Raw genomic sequence first — 14,113 nt, forward strand, 5'->3', positions numbered from 1 at the left:
GACAGCTTCCAGCTTTCTCATCATTGTTCTCTTTTGTATCACCAGATGGTTCAACCTCCAGGGGATAGACATTTGCTCTTCGCTCAACATTCTTACTGCTTTCTCGGCATCACTTTCGATGATCACTCTAAGCAACCAACCACAGATGGTCACTTAAGAGTTGAAATTCGGTCTATAGAGAATGAATTGAAAAGTAAGGATAGGACCATTGCTTAAGTAACGATAGGATAGGACTACACATTGCTGACATGATAAATGACAAGACTATCTTGACTTCCATAATTGAGACCAGCACATGTGGTTGAAACAAGTTATAGGGTCCGACGGAAAGTAGCAACCAAACTATCATCACCAGGCAGTAAAACAAATAGATAAGAGCCACCCACGCTCATTAATGCATTAAGGTCCCTGCTTGTCAAATATATTTTGAGGATTACTACCGTTTTAGATTTACCATACATGTCGTGAATGCCATTGTACTTCGTATGTTCTACTATTTTTGAATCAACGTTTTCTTCTTCTTCTTCTTCTTCTTTTTTTTTTTTTGATACAGATTTTTTTGTATGATTTTATAACATATTGTGTTCTTCGTAAGCACACTCAGTGGTAGCAATATCCATTTAAAAGAAATTGATTGTCTTTTCTCTGTTAAACTGTTATCTTTCCTAAACACAGTAAATTTCAATTTCATCTCATAACGGCCCTCGTAAACATTCATATTGTGAAGGATGTGACTGAAATCATACCAAAAGTACTGCCAGTTACATCCTCTAGCACGAGGTGTTAAGGATCGATGCTCCATTCAAGTGCAGTTTCTGCTGCTGAGATAAACAATGAGGCGTCTAGAGTTAAATCCATAGCAATTCATGGTTGTCGCTTAATTGTCAGCGGACCAAACTGAGTCTAGGACCACCTAAGGATGTCGTCGAGGGAAAAAAAAGATGTGGTCGCAGTTCAGTTTGAATGTGATAAAATAAGCATTAGAAATCTTTGTTCACAGACTTGGTATCCATCATCTTTAACTTTTCTTTTCCTTTAATTTTTTCCAAATTAAAACACTTTCTCTGTTCATGGATTTGGTATCCATCTTTAACTTTTCCTTTTCTTTACACAGTCCCAATTATTCATAATTTAAATCTCCCTTGTAAAATACTCTATTATCAGAACCCTGATCAGGCTTTCTTAATGCAATTAATTAACTTTCTGAATTAAGTTGTTGATAATGTTTTCAATCTTCTACAAATAGATAGATGCCACAGACTTTATGAACACATTCCAACAAATACTTTTCCTAAGCTTCTGGATTTGTTTCTCCCTTTGCTGTTCCATTAATCATATCCATAGCCAATCAAATCTCTATCTTGTAGAACTCTTGCGCGTCTCAGTATTTTTGGGAAAAATCTTAACCTTGTTCCTCTAAAAAAAAATCAATTTCAATCTCTTAAATCTGCAATATCCATTTATAATGGCGTTCGAGGGTGTTCTTACTGATGGTGCATCTGAAATGTTGAAAAAGCTGGTTACTGTACTTGGAAATGAGATTTGTCTTGCTTGGGGTGTCAAGGATGAGCTTAAAAGGCTTGAACAAACGTTGGAGGTTATTGCAGCAAAAACCTCCGATGCAGAGAGGCAGCAGGTGAACGATGCTGCGGTTAAACTTTGGTTAAAAATGCTCAAGCAAGTTTCTTATGATGCTGATGATGTTCTGGATGAATTTGCTTACCAAGCTATGCATCGAGCTGTTAAGAACAGTAAGGTAAAAGTTTTCTTTTCATCCTCCAATCAAGTTGCCTTTCGTTTTAAAATGGCTCGTAAAATCAAAGATATCAATATACAGTTAAATCCAATAGCAATTGATATGGGAAGATTCCAATTTCAAACTACTAGTATTGCTAGCAGTGGTGGCTACGAGAAAGAGCAACGTAACCGGCAAACTACTCATTCTTTGTAGATGTTTCAAAATTTGTAGGAAGAAAAGAAGATAAATCAAAGATAGTAAGGATTTTAACAACGACAAGCATATCGTCGTCAACATCATTACAATCATCTTCTGTAAATTCCTATATACAAGAAAAAGTCCCCGTCATATCCATTGTGGGTATTGGGGGGAGTCGGAAAGGCCAGTCTAGCACAATCTATCTACACTGAAAAATCAGTAGAAAAGTACTTCGAAAAAAAAATGTGGGTCTGCATTTCTGATGACTTCGATGTGTTTAAGATTTTATGAAACATTATGGAGTCTGTCACTGGTTCTAAATGCGAGGATTTCTCAAACTTTGATGTATTAGTACAAAAAGTTAGAGGAAACTTAAATGGAACAAAATATTTGCTAGTTCTAGACGACTTGTGGAATGAAGATCCCCTGGAATGGGAAAAGCTTAAGGGTGTCCTCGACTGCGGCTCTGCTGGCAGCAAAGTTATAGTTGCATTGGTGGTACAAGGTTTAATTCCTCCTTATAATCTAACTGGATTATCTGAAGCAGAGTGTTGGTCGATTATCAAGAACAAAGCTTTTTCTCCTGGTGGAGCATCTGAGACCCCAAATATGAGAACTATAGGAATGGAGATAGCAAGAAAATGTGGAGGTTTGCCACTTGCAGCGAACTTTTTTGGTGGTCTTATGCACTCACAAAATGATGAAAGGCAGTGGTTGTCATTCAGAGACAACAAAAGCTTAGAAACACACGAAAATCCTAGTGGAGGTATCATTCCAATATTGAAATTGAGTTATGATTCTTTACCATCCATTTAAAGCAATGTTTCTCATACTGTTGTTTATTTCCCAAAGATTGGAGATATAATAGAGAAACATTGATTCAATTGTGGATGGCCGAGGGTTCATTCATCCATCTAATGGAGGGAATCAAAACTCACTGGAAGATATTGGTAATGATTACTTCCTAAGTTTGTTGTCTAGAACTTTCTTCCAAGATGTAGAAAGGGATTACCGCCTAGGTGACACTGAATCGTTCAAAATGCATGATTTAGTACATGACCTTGCTTTAATTGTTGTTGGCAGGGATGAAGTGACGACTTCGAATACAAGTGAGATGAAAAATGATGTGTCTCAAATTCGGCGCCTTAGTTTTATCATGGACGGTATTTCAGGAAAGGAATCTATTGTATTAAACAATGCAACAAAACTGCGGGCAATGTTTTTCCGAGAAGGAGGTGTTATTTTTCCGAGTCCACTGAGTAACAAGCGACTTCGTGTAATACATCGGCTAGTAAGAGGGTTTCATGCTCAGGAAACTACTTTTACTCTATCTTCCAGTTTCAAGTTTAAACACATGAGGTAGCTTGACCTCAGTTGTTCTAAACTTGAAGTTGTTCATCCTAAGTCCATCCATCAACTCTACAATCTCCAAACTCTCAACCTTGATCAATCCGAAAATGTTCACAAGATTCTGAATCAAGGAATTGGTTGTTTGATTAATTTGCGACATCTAGATCTATCTTTTTCAGACGGCAACCATCTACCTGATTCTATTACGAGGCTCACCAATTTGCACACTTTAAATATCAGTTTTTGTAAGGATGTTAGAGTCTTACCCACCAATATCGGTCATCTCCAAAATCTATCGTCCCTTGATATTTCAGGTACAAAAATCTCAGAGTTACCCGATTCAATCCGTCTCCTCAATAATTTAACCAAGTTCAACATCTACGGTTGCGATCAATTAGAAGCACTACCTCGTAACTTTGGAGGTTTGACGCGACTAAGGTCACTTGATCTGAGTAATACTTTAGTAAAAGAATTGCCAGAGTCTTTGACCGGCAACATCTGTAAATTAGAGTACATGGATCTTGGAGGTAATTGTAAGTTTCCGAACGACATCAAGAATTGGGTGGAATTGAGAAGTCTGAAGAAGTTGCAAAAAAATAGAGATGATTTAAAAATGCCCCGAGGTATTGAAAACCTATCTCGCCTCGATATATTATTTCCTTACATCGTGAGTAAAGAAGATGATGTCTCCAATATCGATACTTACAGTAATAATTCAACTTCTTCGTCCATCCACGAATTAGCACATCTAAACTCCCTTCGGATGTTGTGGCTGCCAAATCTAAAGAATGTGAGAGATGGTAAAAAAGAGGCAGAGAGTGCAAAATTAATAGACAAGCAACACATTCAATATTTAGATCTACGATGGGATTTCGAAGAAGAAGAACAAGTAGATGAACGGAATGCTAATAATTCTATTACAGTGCTAGAAGGTCTCCAACCTCACCCTAATTTGGAGAAATTGTGGATTTATGGTTTTCCTGGTTTAAAGTTTCCGAAGTGGACCGGATCATCTTCTTGTCTTCCTAATTTAGTGGAATTATTTTTTTACGGCTGCAAGAGTTGTGAAAAATTAGTTGGCCTAGGTCAACTCCCGTGTCTTCGGTTTCTTGGGATACATAAAATGCATTCAATCAAGTGATTAGGCGAGGAGTTTTATTACCAGCAAGAAGTAGAAGAAAATGATGCCACTACTACATTATTCCCTTCGTTAATCAAATTGAAAATCAGTTCTATGGATAACTTAGAAGAGTGGGTTGCACCTTCAACACCAGATAAATCCTTCCCTTGCCTTGAGAAAGTTAAGATCTGTAGGTGCTGTAATTTGACATATATACCAGATTTTCGATTATGGACTTCTTCTTTCCAAAAACTAGGTATCTGGGACTGCAACAAGTTGAAGGGAGTCTCAACTTTTAAAAAATCCCATTTGTTGGCATATATATGTATAGTGTGTGTTCACACACTTGTAACACATTAGCAATTGAATCAATTCTGTGGGGTTATTTTCCTCATCTCATCCTCCTTGAAGAACAATATGGCAGTCTAAGTTTCAGTTTTGTATGTTTGTTTATGGTGTTAATTTGTTTGTGGTGTTAATTCATTATTTATATAAAGCTTAGTAGCCAGAAACGGGAACGAGATCGGGAGCGGGAGCGAGGACGGAAACGGGGATCGTCAAATCTTCAAAAAATGAGATACGAGAAGCGAGTCCGGAGCGTAAACTAGATTTACTTATACTACTAGTTTTCCAAACTTATAAACAAGAAAGAAGACAACATATAACATTCAGAAAAACTCTATGAAGTACCTACTTTCTTCTGCTAATTTCCTACCATATATCTCTCATTTGGTGCTTGACTATCGTGTGAATCCTGGTGTTGGAAGTGGCGTAGTGTATAGATATGTCGGGGAACTAAGAAGACGTAACTATTCATTACTCTAGATAAACACTAACACTAATCTTGACAAGATAAAGACTAAAACTAATCTAGTAATACGAACCTGATATACGGAAAGCTAACTAGAATATATGTGAAGATATGAGAATATACAGTGAGTATATTTAGGCAGATATAATTAGATATGTGAAGATATCTGATAATATATGTGAAGATATGAGAATATACGGTTAGTATATTTAGCCGGATATAATTAGATATGCTTTAATAAGATGTTAATTAGAGTTGAATTGGTGGGTTTTTAACTGAAACGTTTCTCCCGTATCAGGAGCGCGTTTCTTTCTTATCAGGAGCGCGTTCCCACCACGTTTCTCACTGACGAACGAAAATCCGCGTTTCTCACTGATATACGTGATGACTCTTCACGTTGCTCTTCGCGTTTCCCATCTTGTTCCCGTTCCAGGCCCACTTTCAGCTTTCCATCCAGTTTTTTTAATAAAACGTTTAACTAACTGCGGTTAAGTATCCAACTCAGCTCGAGTTGACTAGGTTTTTGAATGACTAAAATACCCTGACTGTTTCGGATCACCATTGTAGATATTCATCTTCATCTAACACTCCAGAACTTCATCATCATCTCAATCGTTCTGTCACTGACAATAATTTCACTTCTTCTCTGTCTTTTCTCGGTAGAAATATCACGAGAACGCATCTTTTAGGGATTGCAAGCTTGTCCAATACGTCCCCGTCTGATGCCAAAATCAAAATAGATTGACACCCAAATTCCTTCTATCTGTTGCTTTCTCTACCACATATATCAATCATCTTTCACAAAACGAAGTAATAATGAAGCCCAATCATAAATGAAACTTTTTACATGAAGAACATAACTGGGAAAAAAACCCAAACTTAGCATGTGGAACCCTAGTTTTACAATTACATACCAGAGAAAATCAATTCACTCCATTCGAGATGATAATCCGAAAATTGAAATTAATAACAGTAAACCCATGCTCTAATATCATATGATTTGAAATAACATCCAAATAGATACCAGACTTATCCATATTCCGTTTGATTGAATTGTCACCCATATATATCATTACGAGTTAGTAGAGAAGATACCTCATCTACTTGAATCTGCAGAAGGCGTCTATCCAAGCCTAAGTTCCAGGCTCGTATGAGAAGAATACAAAGATGGTCACATGGAAGAGCTATTGACTGTCAAATCTCACTCCTTCGCGTGCATAAGGAGGAAGAAATGGAAACTGATATTCTCGCAATCCATTTGTTGTAATACAAGGGCACCTCAGTAATTTTAACGTTTGGAATGAACCTGAACCGTTGATAAGTTATAATAGATGTACGGTTAGATATTGATTAGATCAAGAAGGTGGGCCTTAACAGTTTTATGGATGATGGGTGTATTTTAGCTATTTTGAAAAAAACGGGTGTATTTTAGGAATTACTAATCCCACGGGGTGTATTTTATCAAAATTCCCAAAAAAAAATGTGGAAGCCGGTTTGTTGCTCACCTTTTTTTTTTTTCGTTGTCTTACGCACTCACAGAGTTATGAACTTGCGACATATAAACTTGTCTTCTTCAGAGGCCAACCTTCTACCTGATTCAATTTCTTCATATAATTCCCTGACCAGACTGGTTCAACCTAGTCGGTCATACACAAGCTGCAGTATTCCAAATCTCTTCAAACCCAAATGATTACCCAGAAAATCCAAAGATGCAGTAAAAGAAAATAATAATAAGTTCATAAGAACAAGATACGTTAATCTGATAAATGCAATTTCAGGCTTCTCAAACTTAAGATCAAGAAGCAAAACGGTCATTTGAGAGCTATTTATTAACGACCTCATCGAAGTAAACACAACCAGTCTTTTTGTTGCAGATCGCACCTAGCTAAGTTAATGCAGGAGGCTGGCTTAGAGCTCTCGGAGGATTATCTTCAGAAGGTATACTGGTCTCCCACAGTTAACTGGACAACCCGTTCAACCAAAAACAATTGTTATCACTGAAATCCAGATATGGCAGTAAAGATCTTCGCTTATAACCCATTCCAAGACACCCCCTGATAACCTTATATGAATACCCATTTAAATCATCCTTCATCCTTCATCCTTCACTAGCTCCCCAATGCATTACCGCAGCTGATGCAATGTGATTTACTTGCGATAACACACAAAGTGGACTGACCACTTATGTAAAGTAAAACCTCAATCTCAGTACAACCTTTGCACAATAATGTCGAAGAATAACGTTGTTCATAATCAATTTTGAGAACTAAGTAGATGGTCACATTCAAAACAAATTATATTATAAACCATGTAAACTCAATGTTGTGTGGGTTAACTTAACCAAATTCATTGTTTTATGGCGATGAAGGACTCTTGTGCCTCCAACTCTTCCACAAAATCGCGACACTTACTATAACCTAATACATAAAGAAATTGAAGCAAGACAAACCAACCACTGATTTTAATTGATAACAATACGGGCAGCACGATTTTTAAAAGACAATGAGTCACAAATAACGATCAAGAGTTTAACGGGATGGAGAGAAGAAGAACAGAAGGACTTAGGGTTGTCAAATAATTAGTAGCAAGTGCGGTCAAAGATAGTCAAAGAAAGTCAAGGTCACTGTAGACTATGTGTGCCCAAAACATATATATTTTTAGCTAGATCGGGTAAGCAAGATCAGACCTTTCAATCTTTCAACTAGAGTTTGATGATTTTTTAATTTAAAACGAAATTAGATTTTTTAATTTAAAGAACTTGATTTGAAACGAAATGTTTGGTGTGGCGCCTGACTCGGTCCAAGTTAGATCTTTCCTTATGTATTTTTAATGTTGCTGATGTCTAGTTTGAAATCTGTCCCGGCTTATATCTGAATGGAAACAAAAATTTCACTAATAATTTTTGAGTCAGATGCGGTAAACAGTTCAAAACATCAAATGAGTTACTGTAAGCCAGAAAAAAGTAAAATAAAATAAAATGAGAGTCTAGCTGCTGACTAACTTTAATAAGAAGGTTATTATTGGGGCGTCGCACTCCAATAGAGAGGCTTCACTTGGATTCTTAATGTCCAAAAAAGTGGTTATGGGATATCCAAAAACATATACAAAATGTCTAGATCTCCCTTTAACTAAAATAAAAACTTAAAAACCGTAGAAGTGCTTTTACGTCCAGGTTTTGATTAATTCCAACCGTACAATTTTATTTGCATGTAGTTTTACGTCTAGGTTTGGATTAGTTCCAACCGTAAAAGCTCATTTTACATCCAGATTTCTTTTAATTCCAACCGTAGAATCCGATTTTACGTCCAGTTTTCTTTTAATTCCAACTGTAGAAGTGATTTTACGTCCAGGTTTGAATTATTTCCAATCGTAGAAGTGATTTTACGTCCAGGTTTGGATTAATTCCAACCGTAGAATTTTATTTGCATGTAGTTTTACGCCCAGGTTTAAATTAGTTCCAACCGTATAAGCTCATTTTACGTTTAGGTTTCTTTTAATTTCAACCGTAGAATCCGATTTTACGTCCAGTTTTCTTTTAATTCCAACCGTAGAAGTCATTTTACGTCCAGCTTTGGATTATTTCCAACCGTAGAAGTGATTTTACGTCCAGGTTTGTATTATTTCCAACAGTAAAAGTTTATTTTACGAATAGTTTTTCTTCCCACAAAAAATTTGTCCCAGAATTCACCAAGTATACAACGAAATTCATTAATTCAATTTTTATCTAATTAAATTAAAATAAAATTAATTAAATAAGGATTGTTTAGTCATTACAAAATTATTTTAGATTAGAGGTTTTTGATATTACTTATGAGTGACCCGTTTTTATCCTATTAAGTGACGCCCCTCTAATGAAATGTGACGCCCCAATAATAGCCTTCTTTAATAAATACAGAATAAATAATGGCGGCATTTCATTTGTTTGATGGTTATACAGAAAGCTATCGGACAAAAGACAGAGTGCAGTAAAAGACTGTGCATTCGGAAAAGAATTTGATTTAATTATCACCCAAAACTGTTGATACATTTGTTTTCCAGAGTGAAGATCAGGAAATACATTTGTTTTACTGTTGATACTATTTAACAACAATCAAATACAGATTTACTGCCGAAATATGGGGGTACAACAGAAAATGTAGAAATGAGAGGTTTCAACTTTTTCTTGTTTTGCGGTGAGGCCAGTTATAAGATCAGGAAATGAGTAAAGAATTCATGGATTCTGCGGATTCAGGACCGTCATTATTCACGCTTGGGATGATGTGCTGTGGGGAAATGAACTTAACAAATTCTCTTAGCTCTGTAAAGCTGGAATGCTCACTGTATGGAACTTCATACCTAGACGAAGAGAGATGAAAATGGGCAATGCCAAGTTTATTTGAATTGCAAGTTTTAAATTCAAATACACGCACAAAATTTAGAAATGAAGAAGCATTACCTGATAGTGGTACCCTGCTTAAACCTTCTCCCTGTAGATTTCTTTTTTCCTTTGCCAAAAGTCCACCCAGTTGGTGAAAAAGCAACTATCAGATTGTAAAGATTCTGTTCAGAAAGCAAATATGTCAGTCGAACACAAGCATTCAAGGTGAATTTGACATAGCTTAGTCAAAGTATTTGAAGTCAGGAAATGAGTCGATACAAAAGGTTAGACCCCTTCTCTTTGGTAGGCTGAAAAGCCACTTGAGTTTAGGAACATTGAAAGATGTCACTGATATCAGCACTTTGTTATGTTAAGTTGCTAAAACTATAGTGACCCAGTAAGGGTTGCAAGTCTCACCGAGTATTGATTTGATATGTATTTCATCCGCTTGAAGCTCGCAATCGTCCACATTGGAACCACGTGAATCTGACTCTCGTGTTCATTCACTGTAAACCACTGCATGTCTTCTTTGGAAAGCCCCAAGCATTCAAGAATACGCAGTTTTGCTGCACCTACATATACCTTCCTTCGCAAACATCGAGCAACCTCCAAGAAAAGCCTTTCTTTCCCTGTGTTGAAGTCACAAATGAATTATAAAAGAGATTTCTGTGGCGAAATTTCCAACTTAAACGGAGTTTTATATAGATAAGGAAAGCAAGGTGAATATTACCAATTGTATAGCTTCCAATTAGAAAAAGCGTTTTTGGGTTAAAAGCTTCAGCTTGGATGGCATCGATGACAAACTGAATTACAGCCTCCTGCTTCGGAAAATCATACTGCACAGGATATGGTATAACAGGTTCAAGATTTTGAAGTAGCGAAGTTCACAGAAACGAAAAGAAGCAAAATAATTGGATGCAAGAAGTTCCAAAATTACATATCAATCTCCAAATATACGTCAGGACAATCTATTTCACGAAATCAATTCTGTTTAGATGTACCTCTGGGTTGCAATAAGTGGTATCAAGGATGAGCGTGCTGATTGGACACGATTGCAAAACAGAAATGTTTGTCATTTCCTCACTAAACCGAAAATCGCCAGTATGTAGAACCGCCTGATGGAAACATGTGGGATTAATAAAAGATAATAAACATCAATGAAAAACTGAAATCAGAGTTTGTAGAAAAACATACCTTGCCATTGGATGGTTCAAAGAGAATGATAACGGAACCTGGGCAGTGATTTGCGTCTACACATGTCACATCAACACCACCTATGCTAATCTTCTGGTTGAGCGGTAAGACTTCTAATCTATCCCATGGAACCCCAATCTTCATATTTACAAGCCGCGCTGTGATCGAGGAGCAATAAATCTTCCCATGGCAGAAACTCTTTGTAAGACCCTGGTAATCTGCAATTTGCCATTACTGTAAATTAAATATATTTGACCATCGAAAGGTTTATCACTGTAAACTTGACAAAAACAACCCAAAGGAATGAGCATAACCCTATAACCCAATTAAAAAACCTTGTGGTAGGGCTGAGTATCAACTAATTTATCCGTAGCGAGCACCTAATATAATATTTTAGCCTTTCAGAATGTGATTATCCTAGTGGGCTGTCAAATGTAAACACAATTCAGTTACCACCTAAACTGATTTGTCTATGCACACAGAGTGATATCATTTTCTGTGATAAGTGAAATTCTGTTCACATTCTACAGTCCACTAGGAGAATCACTTGCTTCGCGATTATATAGCTTACTAGACTACAAGAATGCATAAAAAACATAATGATATTAAGATAACTTTTGTGCAATTCTATCACCATTGGACATGTCTCTCAAACATCCAAGGCAAGAATATAAATCTTAAACATAGAAGGTACAGACTTACGGTCCATATGAAAGTGAGTGAGAAACCAATGTGTACAATCTCCTCTTAGGTACCGAAAAGCATCCTGCAAATGACATAAACAAGAATTAGAAGAGTAACATCAACCCTCGATAACTGACCAAATATTAAACCTAATAAGCAACAACAGATATCTACAGAACATCTGAAAGAAAAGCTATACCACTCGAAATGGTGTTCCTGGTACAGAACACCATGAAGGTATGTCTCTGACTTTTGTATTCCTACCATGGTCCCTCGACACAACCCTTTTACGACCAGAATCTTTGCTACTCCTTGCTGCCACAGACCGTCCACTGTTGTTATTTCTTTCAACCATGGACAGTCCACTGGTGGCTGGGCAACTTTTTCTCCTATCAACAGCAACCGAACCCGGAAAAAACTCCGTAATTAGCTTATTCCCAGGTAAGTTCTTGCTGTCATCAACACTATGTCTAGAAGACTCCGCATGCCTGCCACCAGCGTGTTGATTCTCTTTCCTCAACTCATTCAGTGCATGCACAATCTTCTTCCTTGGACCAAGTGCAGTAACTCCAATACTGAATAGATCCTACATATATATCACAGATCAAATACCACAAATATTAGCATTGCAAGATTAACTACGGGCTGCAGCACCAAACATATATGTACAGGAAGAAACATGAAATTGCAATGACTCGAGATATTACAAGTGCATACATTTTAGTCAGAATGCAAGTAAACTGTACAAATCATGGAGTGAGATAACAGCAAACCTCTTCCGTGAGCCAATGCAGTGTTTCCCAATCAACCTCTTCCTTAACAAATGCGTCTTCATATTTAGATAAGCCAAGTCCACAGAGCCACTGAATAACACGAGACGTGTCACCAACTTGTCGAGTCAATACAGGTGTTGTTTCAGCGCTAGGAGGAGCAACTACGCCTTGCATTTCATCTCTATCAAGACACTCGTTGGAATGGACTAATCGCATTTCCTCATTCAGATCAGAAATGTCAGTACCACACAAAGGACACTTAACCAAACCACAATCAGACCCATTTAGTTCTCTCCCTTTTGCATTTAACTCCTCGCCTATATCCGAACACAACTCCATCAACACATTCAGCTCTGTACCTAGTTCAAAATCAGTTACACTTATATCATCCAAGTGATCTTCGTTCCGAACACTATAACTAGTCCCCGGCATTCTTTTAGATGCTAATAACCTACTCTCCACTGAATTTGATAGATAACCCTTCTTCTCATCCAATTCAAACCCTTTTTTCTTAATATCCTCCTCCGATTGTTCTCCACTAAATTCGCTTGAACCCCCATTATCATCAATATCCAAGCTGCGATTCTCGAGCAACGTGGACTCAATCACTTCCAAGGAGCACTCTTCCTGGGTCTCTTCCAATTCATCACTCATTTCTGAAACATCATTTTCATGAAAACCACCATTGCCCCGTTTAACCAAATTTTCCATAGTAGATTCAATTGCCTCCAGGGAGTAATCTCCCTCAAATTCAGCAGCACCACCATTGCCCCTTCCAACAAATCTATGTCCTTCAAAATCAGCAGAAGCAGCAGCGCCACCACCACCATTGGCCCTTCCAACCAATCTATCTCCTTCGAATTCACCACCACCACTGCCCCTTTCAACCAAACTATCCCTAGTTGATTCAATCACCTCCACGGAGAAATCATTCTGGGTACTATCTCCTTCAAATTCACCACCACCACCACCACCACCATTGCCCCTCCCAACCAATCTATCTCCTACAAATTCACCACCACCACCACTAGCCCTTCCAATCAATCCATCTCTTTCAAATTCACCACCACCACCATTGCCCCTTTCAACCAATCTATCCCTAGTTGATTCAATCGCGTCAAAATAACAATCTATCTGAGTATTATTTACTTTCAATTCATCAACAGTTAACTCAATTTGACTTTTACCATCTAACTCCGCAAAATTAGAAACCCTTACCTCAGAAATGAAACCCTTTTCTGCAACTGTACTGACTTTAATATTCTCTTTACCAAGTTTGCTACTTTTTGATTTCCTCGTCTTCTTTGATTGAGAAACAATCTTGGGTTTCTGAGATTTAAGGTTTTGGGTGAGAGAAATTAGTTGGCTAGGGTTTTCAAAATCATCATCATCATCTGAAATTGGTAGATTCAGAGTATGTAATTGAGATGATTTGAGGTTTGATTTCTGGTTTGTAGGCATGATTTTGGGTGGGGAGGTTTCTGCCCTAGAAATTTCTAGACCATTTTCTTTTAGACCTCCCTTCTTCACTGCTCTTTGTGTTGGGGAACGGGAGATGAAAAGAATAAAAGAAGAAGAGGGCTTTTGGAATTTTTGGAGGGAGAAACACCAACAGGGCTATTTTCGTCATTCCACTAATTTTATTACCGTGCCTTGGCCTGGACCAGCCAACCCTGTGAGTGACCCCGATTCGAGAAGAAGGAAACACCTTACTTGACTAATCTTGGGTTAGAGCTGGCAAACGGGCGGGCCGGGCTGGCTTGTTACGGGTTAACACGGGCTAAAGCTTGTGGGTAGATTTTTTTCGCGGGTCGTCATTTCTTCAACCCGCGCCCGTAACGGGTAAAGCTTGTTGGCTTACGGGTTATCCGACTTGTTTATTTAAAAA

At 37.6% G+C, this 14,113-nt stretch overlaps 2 protein-coding genes across 6 annotated transcripts; one reads left to right on the top strand and one right to left on the bottom strand.

Moving 5' to 3' along the window:
• Positions 1–1,017: 1,017 nt before the first annotated feature.
• Positions 1,018–4,748, top strand: LOC113327823 (putative disease resistance protein RGA1). Of its 5 annotated transcripts, XM_026574943.1 has the most exons (3): positions 1,018–2,702; positions 2,789–2,886; positions 3,020–4,748. In XM_026574943.1, exons 1-3 carry the CDS (start codon positions 2,234–2,236, stop codon positions 3,023–3,025), a joined length of 573 nt encoding a protein of 190 aa, XP_026430728.1. In that variant the 5' UTR covers positions 1,018–2,233; the 3' UTR covers positions 3,026–4,748. The 5 variants fall into 5 exon arrangements, with proteins under 5 accessions (XP_026430728.1, XP_026430727.1, XP_026430729.1 ...); XM_026574942.1 differs by having other exon boundaries at positions 2,789–4,748; XM_026574944.1 differs by having other exon boundaries at positions 1,018–1,756; positions 1,838–4,748.
• A 4,449-nt stretch (positions 4,749–9,197) lies between these two features.
• On the bottom strand, positions 9,198–13,769 carry LOC113328280. The gene is made up of 9 exons (XM_026575396.1): positions 12,226–13,769; positions 11,652–12,038; positions 11,471–11,534; positions 10,769–10,986; positions 10,576–10,689; positions 10,305–10,410; positions 9,992–10,203; positions 9,653–9,756; positions 9,198–9,552 (listed from the first exon to the last, which is right to left on the bottom strand). The coding sequence occupies exons 1-9, from the start codon at positions 13,684–13,686 to the stop codon at positions 9,408–9,410; spliced, it is 2,811 nt and encodes a 936-aa protein (XP_026431181.1). The 5' UTR covers positions 13,687–13,769; the 3' UTR covers positions 9,198–9,407.
• Between the last annotated feature and the right edge of the window lie 344 nt (positions 13,770–14,113).

This window comes from Papaver somniferum, unplaced genomic scaffold (genome assembly GCF_003573695.1).
Source record: "Papaver somniferum cultivar HN1 unplaced genomic scaffold, ASM357369v1 unplaced-scaffold_107, whole genome shotgun sequence".
In the NCBI taxonomy this organism is placed as follows: Eukaryota; Viridiplantae; Streptophyta; class Magnoliopsida; order Ranunculales; family Papaveraceae; genus Papaver; species Papaver somniferum.

Bases quoted from the DNA above. Each gene is read 5' to 3' on its own strand.
- LOC113327823 (XM_026574942.1), top strand. From the start codon at position 2,234: ATGGAGTCTGTCACTGGTTCTAAATGCGAGGATTTCTCAAACTTTGAT. The intron at 2,703-2,788 runs GTATCATTCCAA...TATTTCCCAAAG, and splicing joins ACACGAAAATCCTAGTGGAG to ATTGGAGATATAATAGAGAA.
- LOC113328280 (XM_026575396.1), bottom strand. From the start codon at position 13,686: ATGCCTACAAACCAGAAATCAAACCTCAAATCATCTCAATTACATACT. The intron at 10,411-10,575 runs GTACATCTAAAC...TATCCTGTGCAG, and splicing joins CCACTTATTGCAACCCAGAG to TATGATTTTCCGAAGCAGGA. The intron at 10,204-10,304 runs GTAATATTCACC...ACTTCAACACAG, and splicing joins AATTGGAAGCTATACAATTG to GGAAAGAAAGGCTTTTCTTG.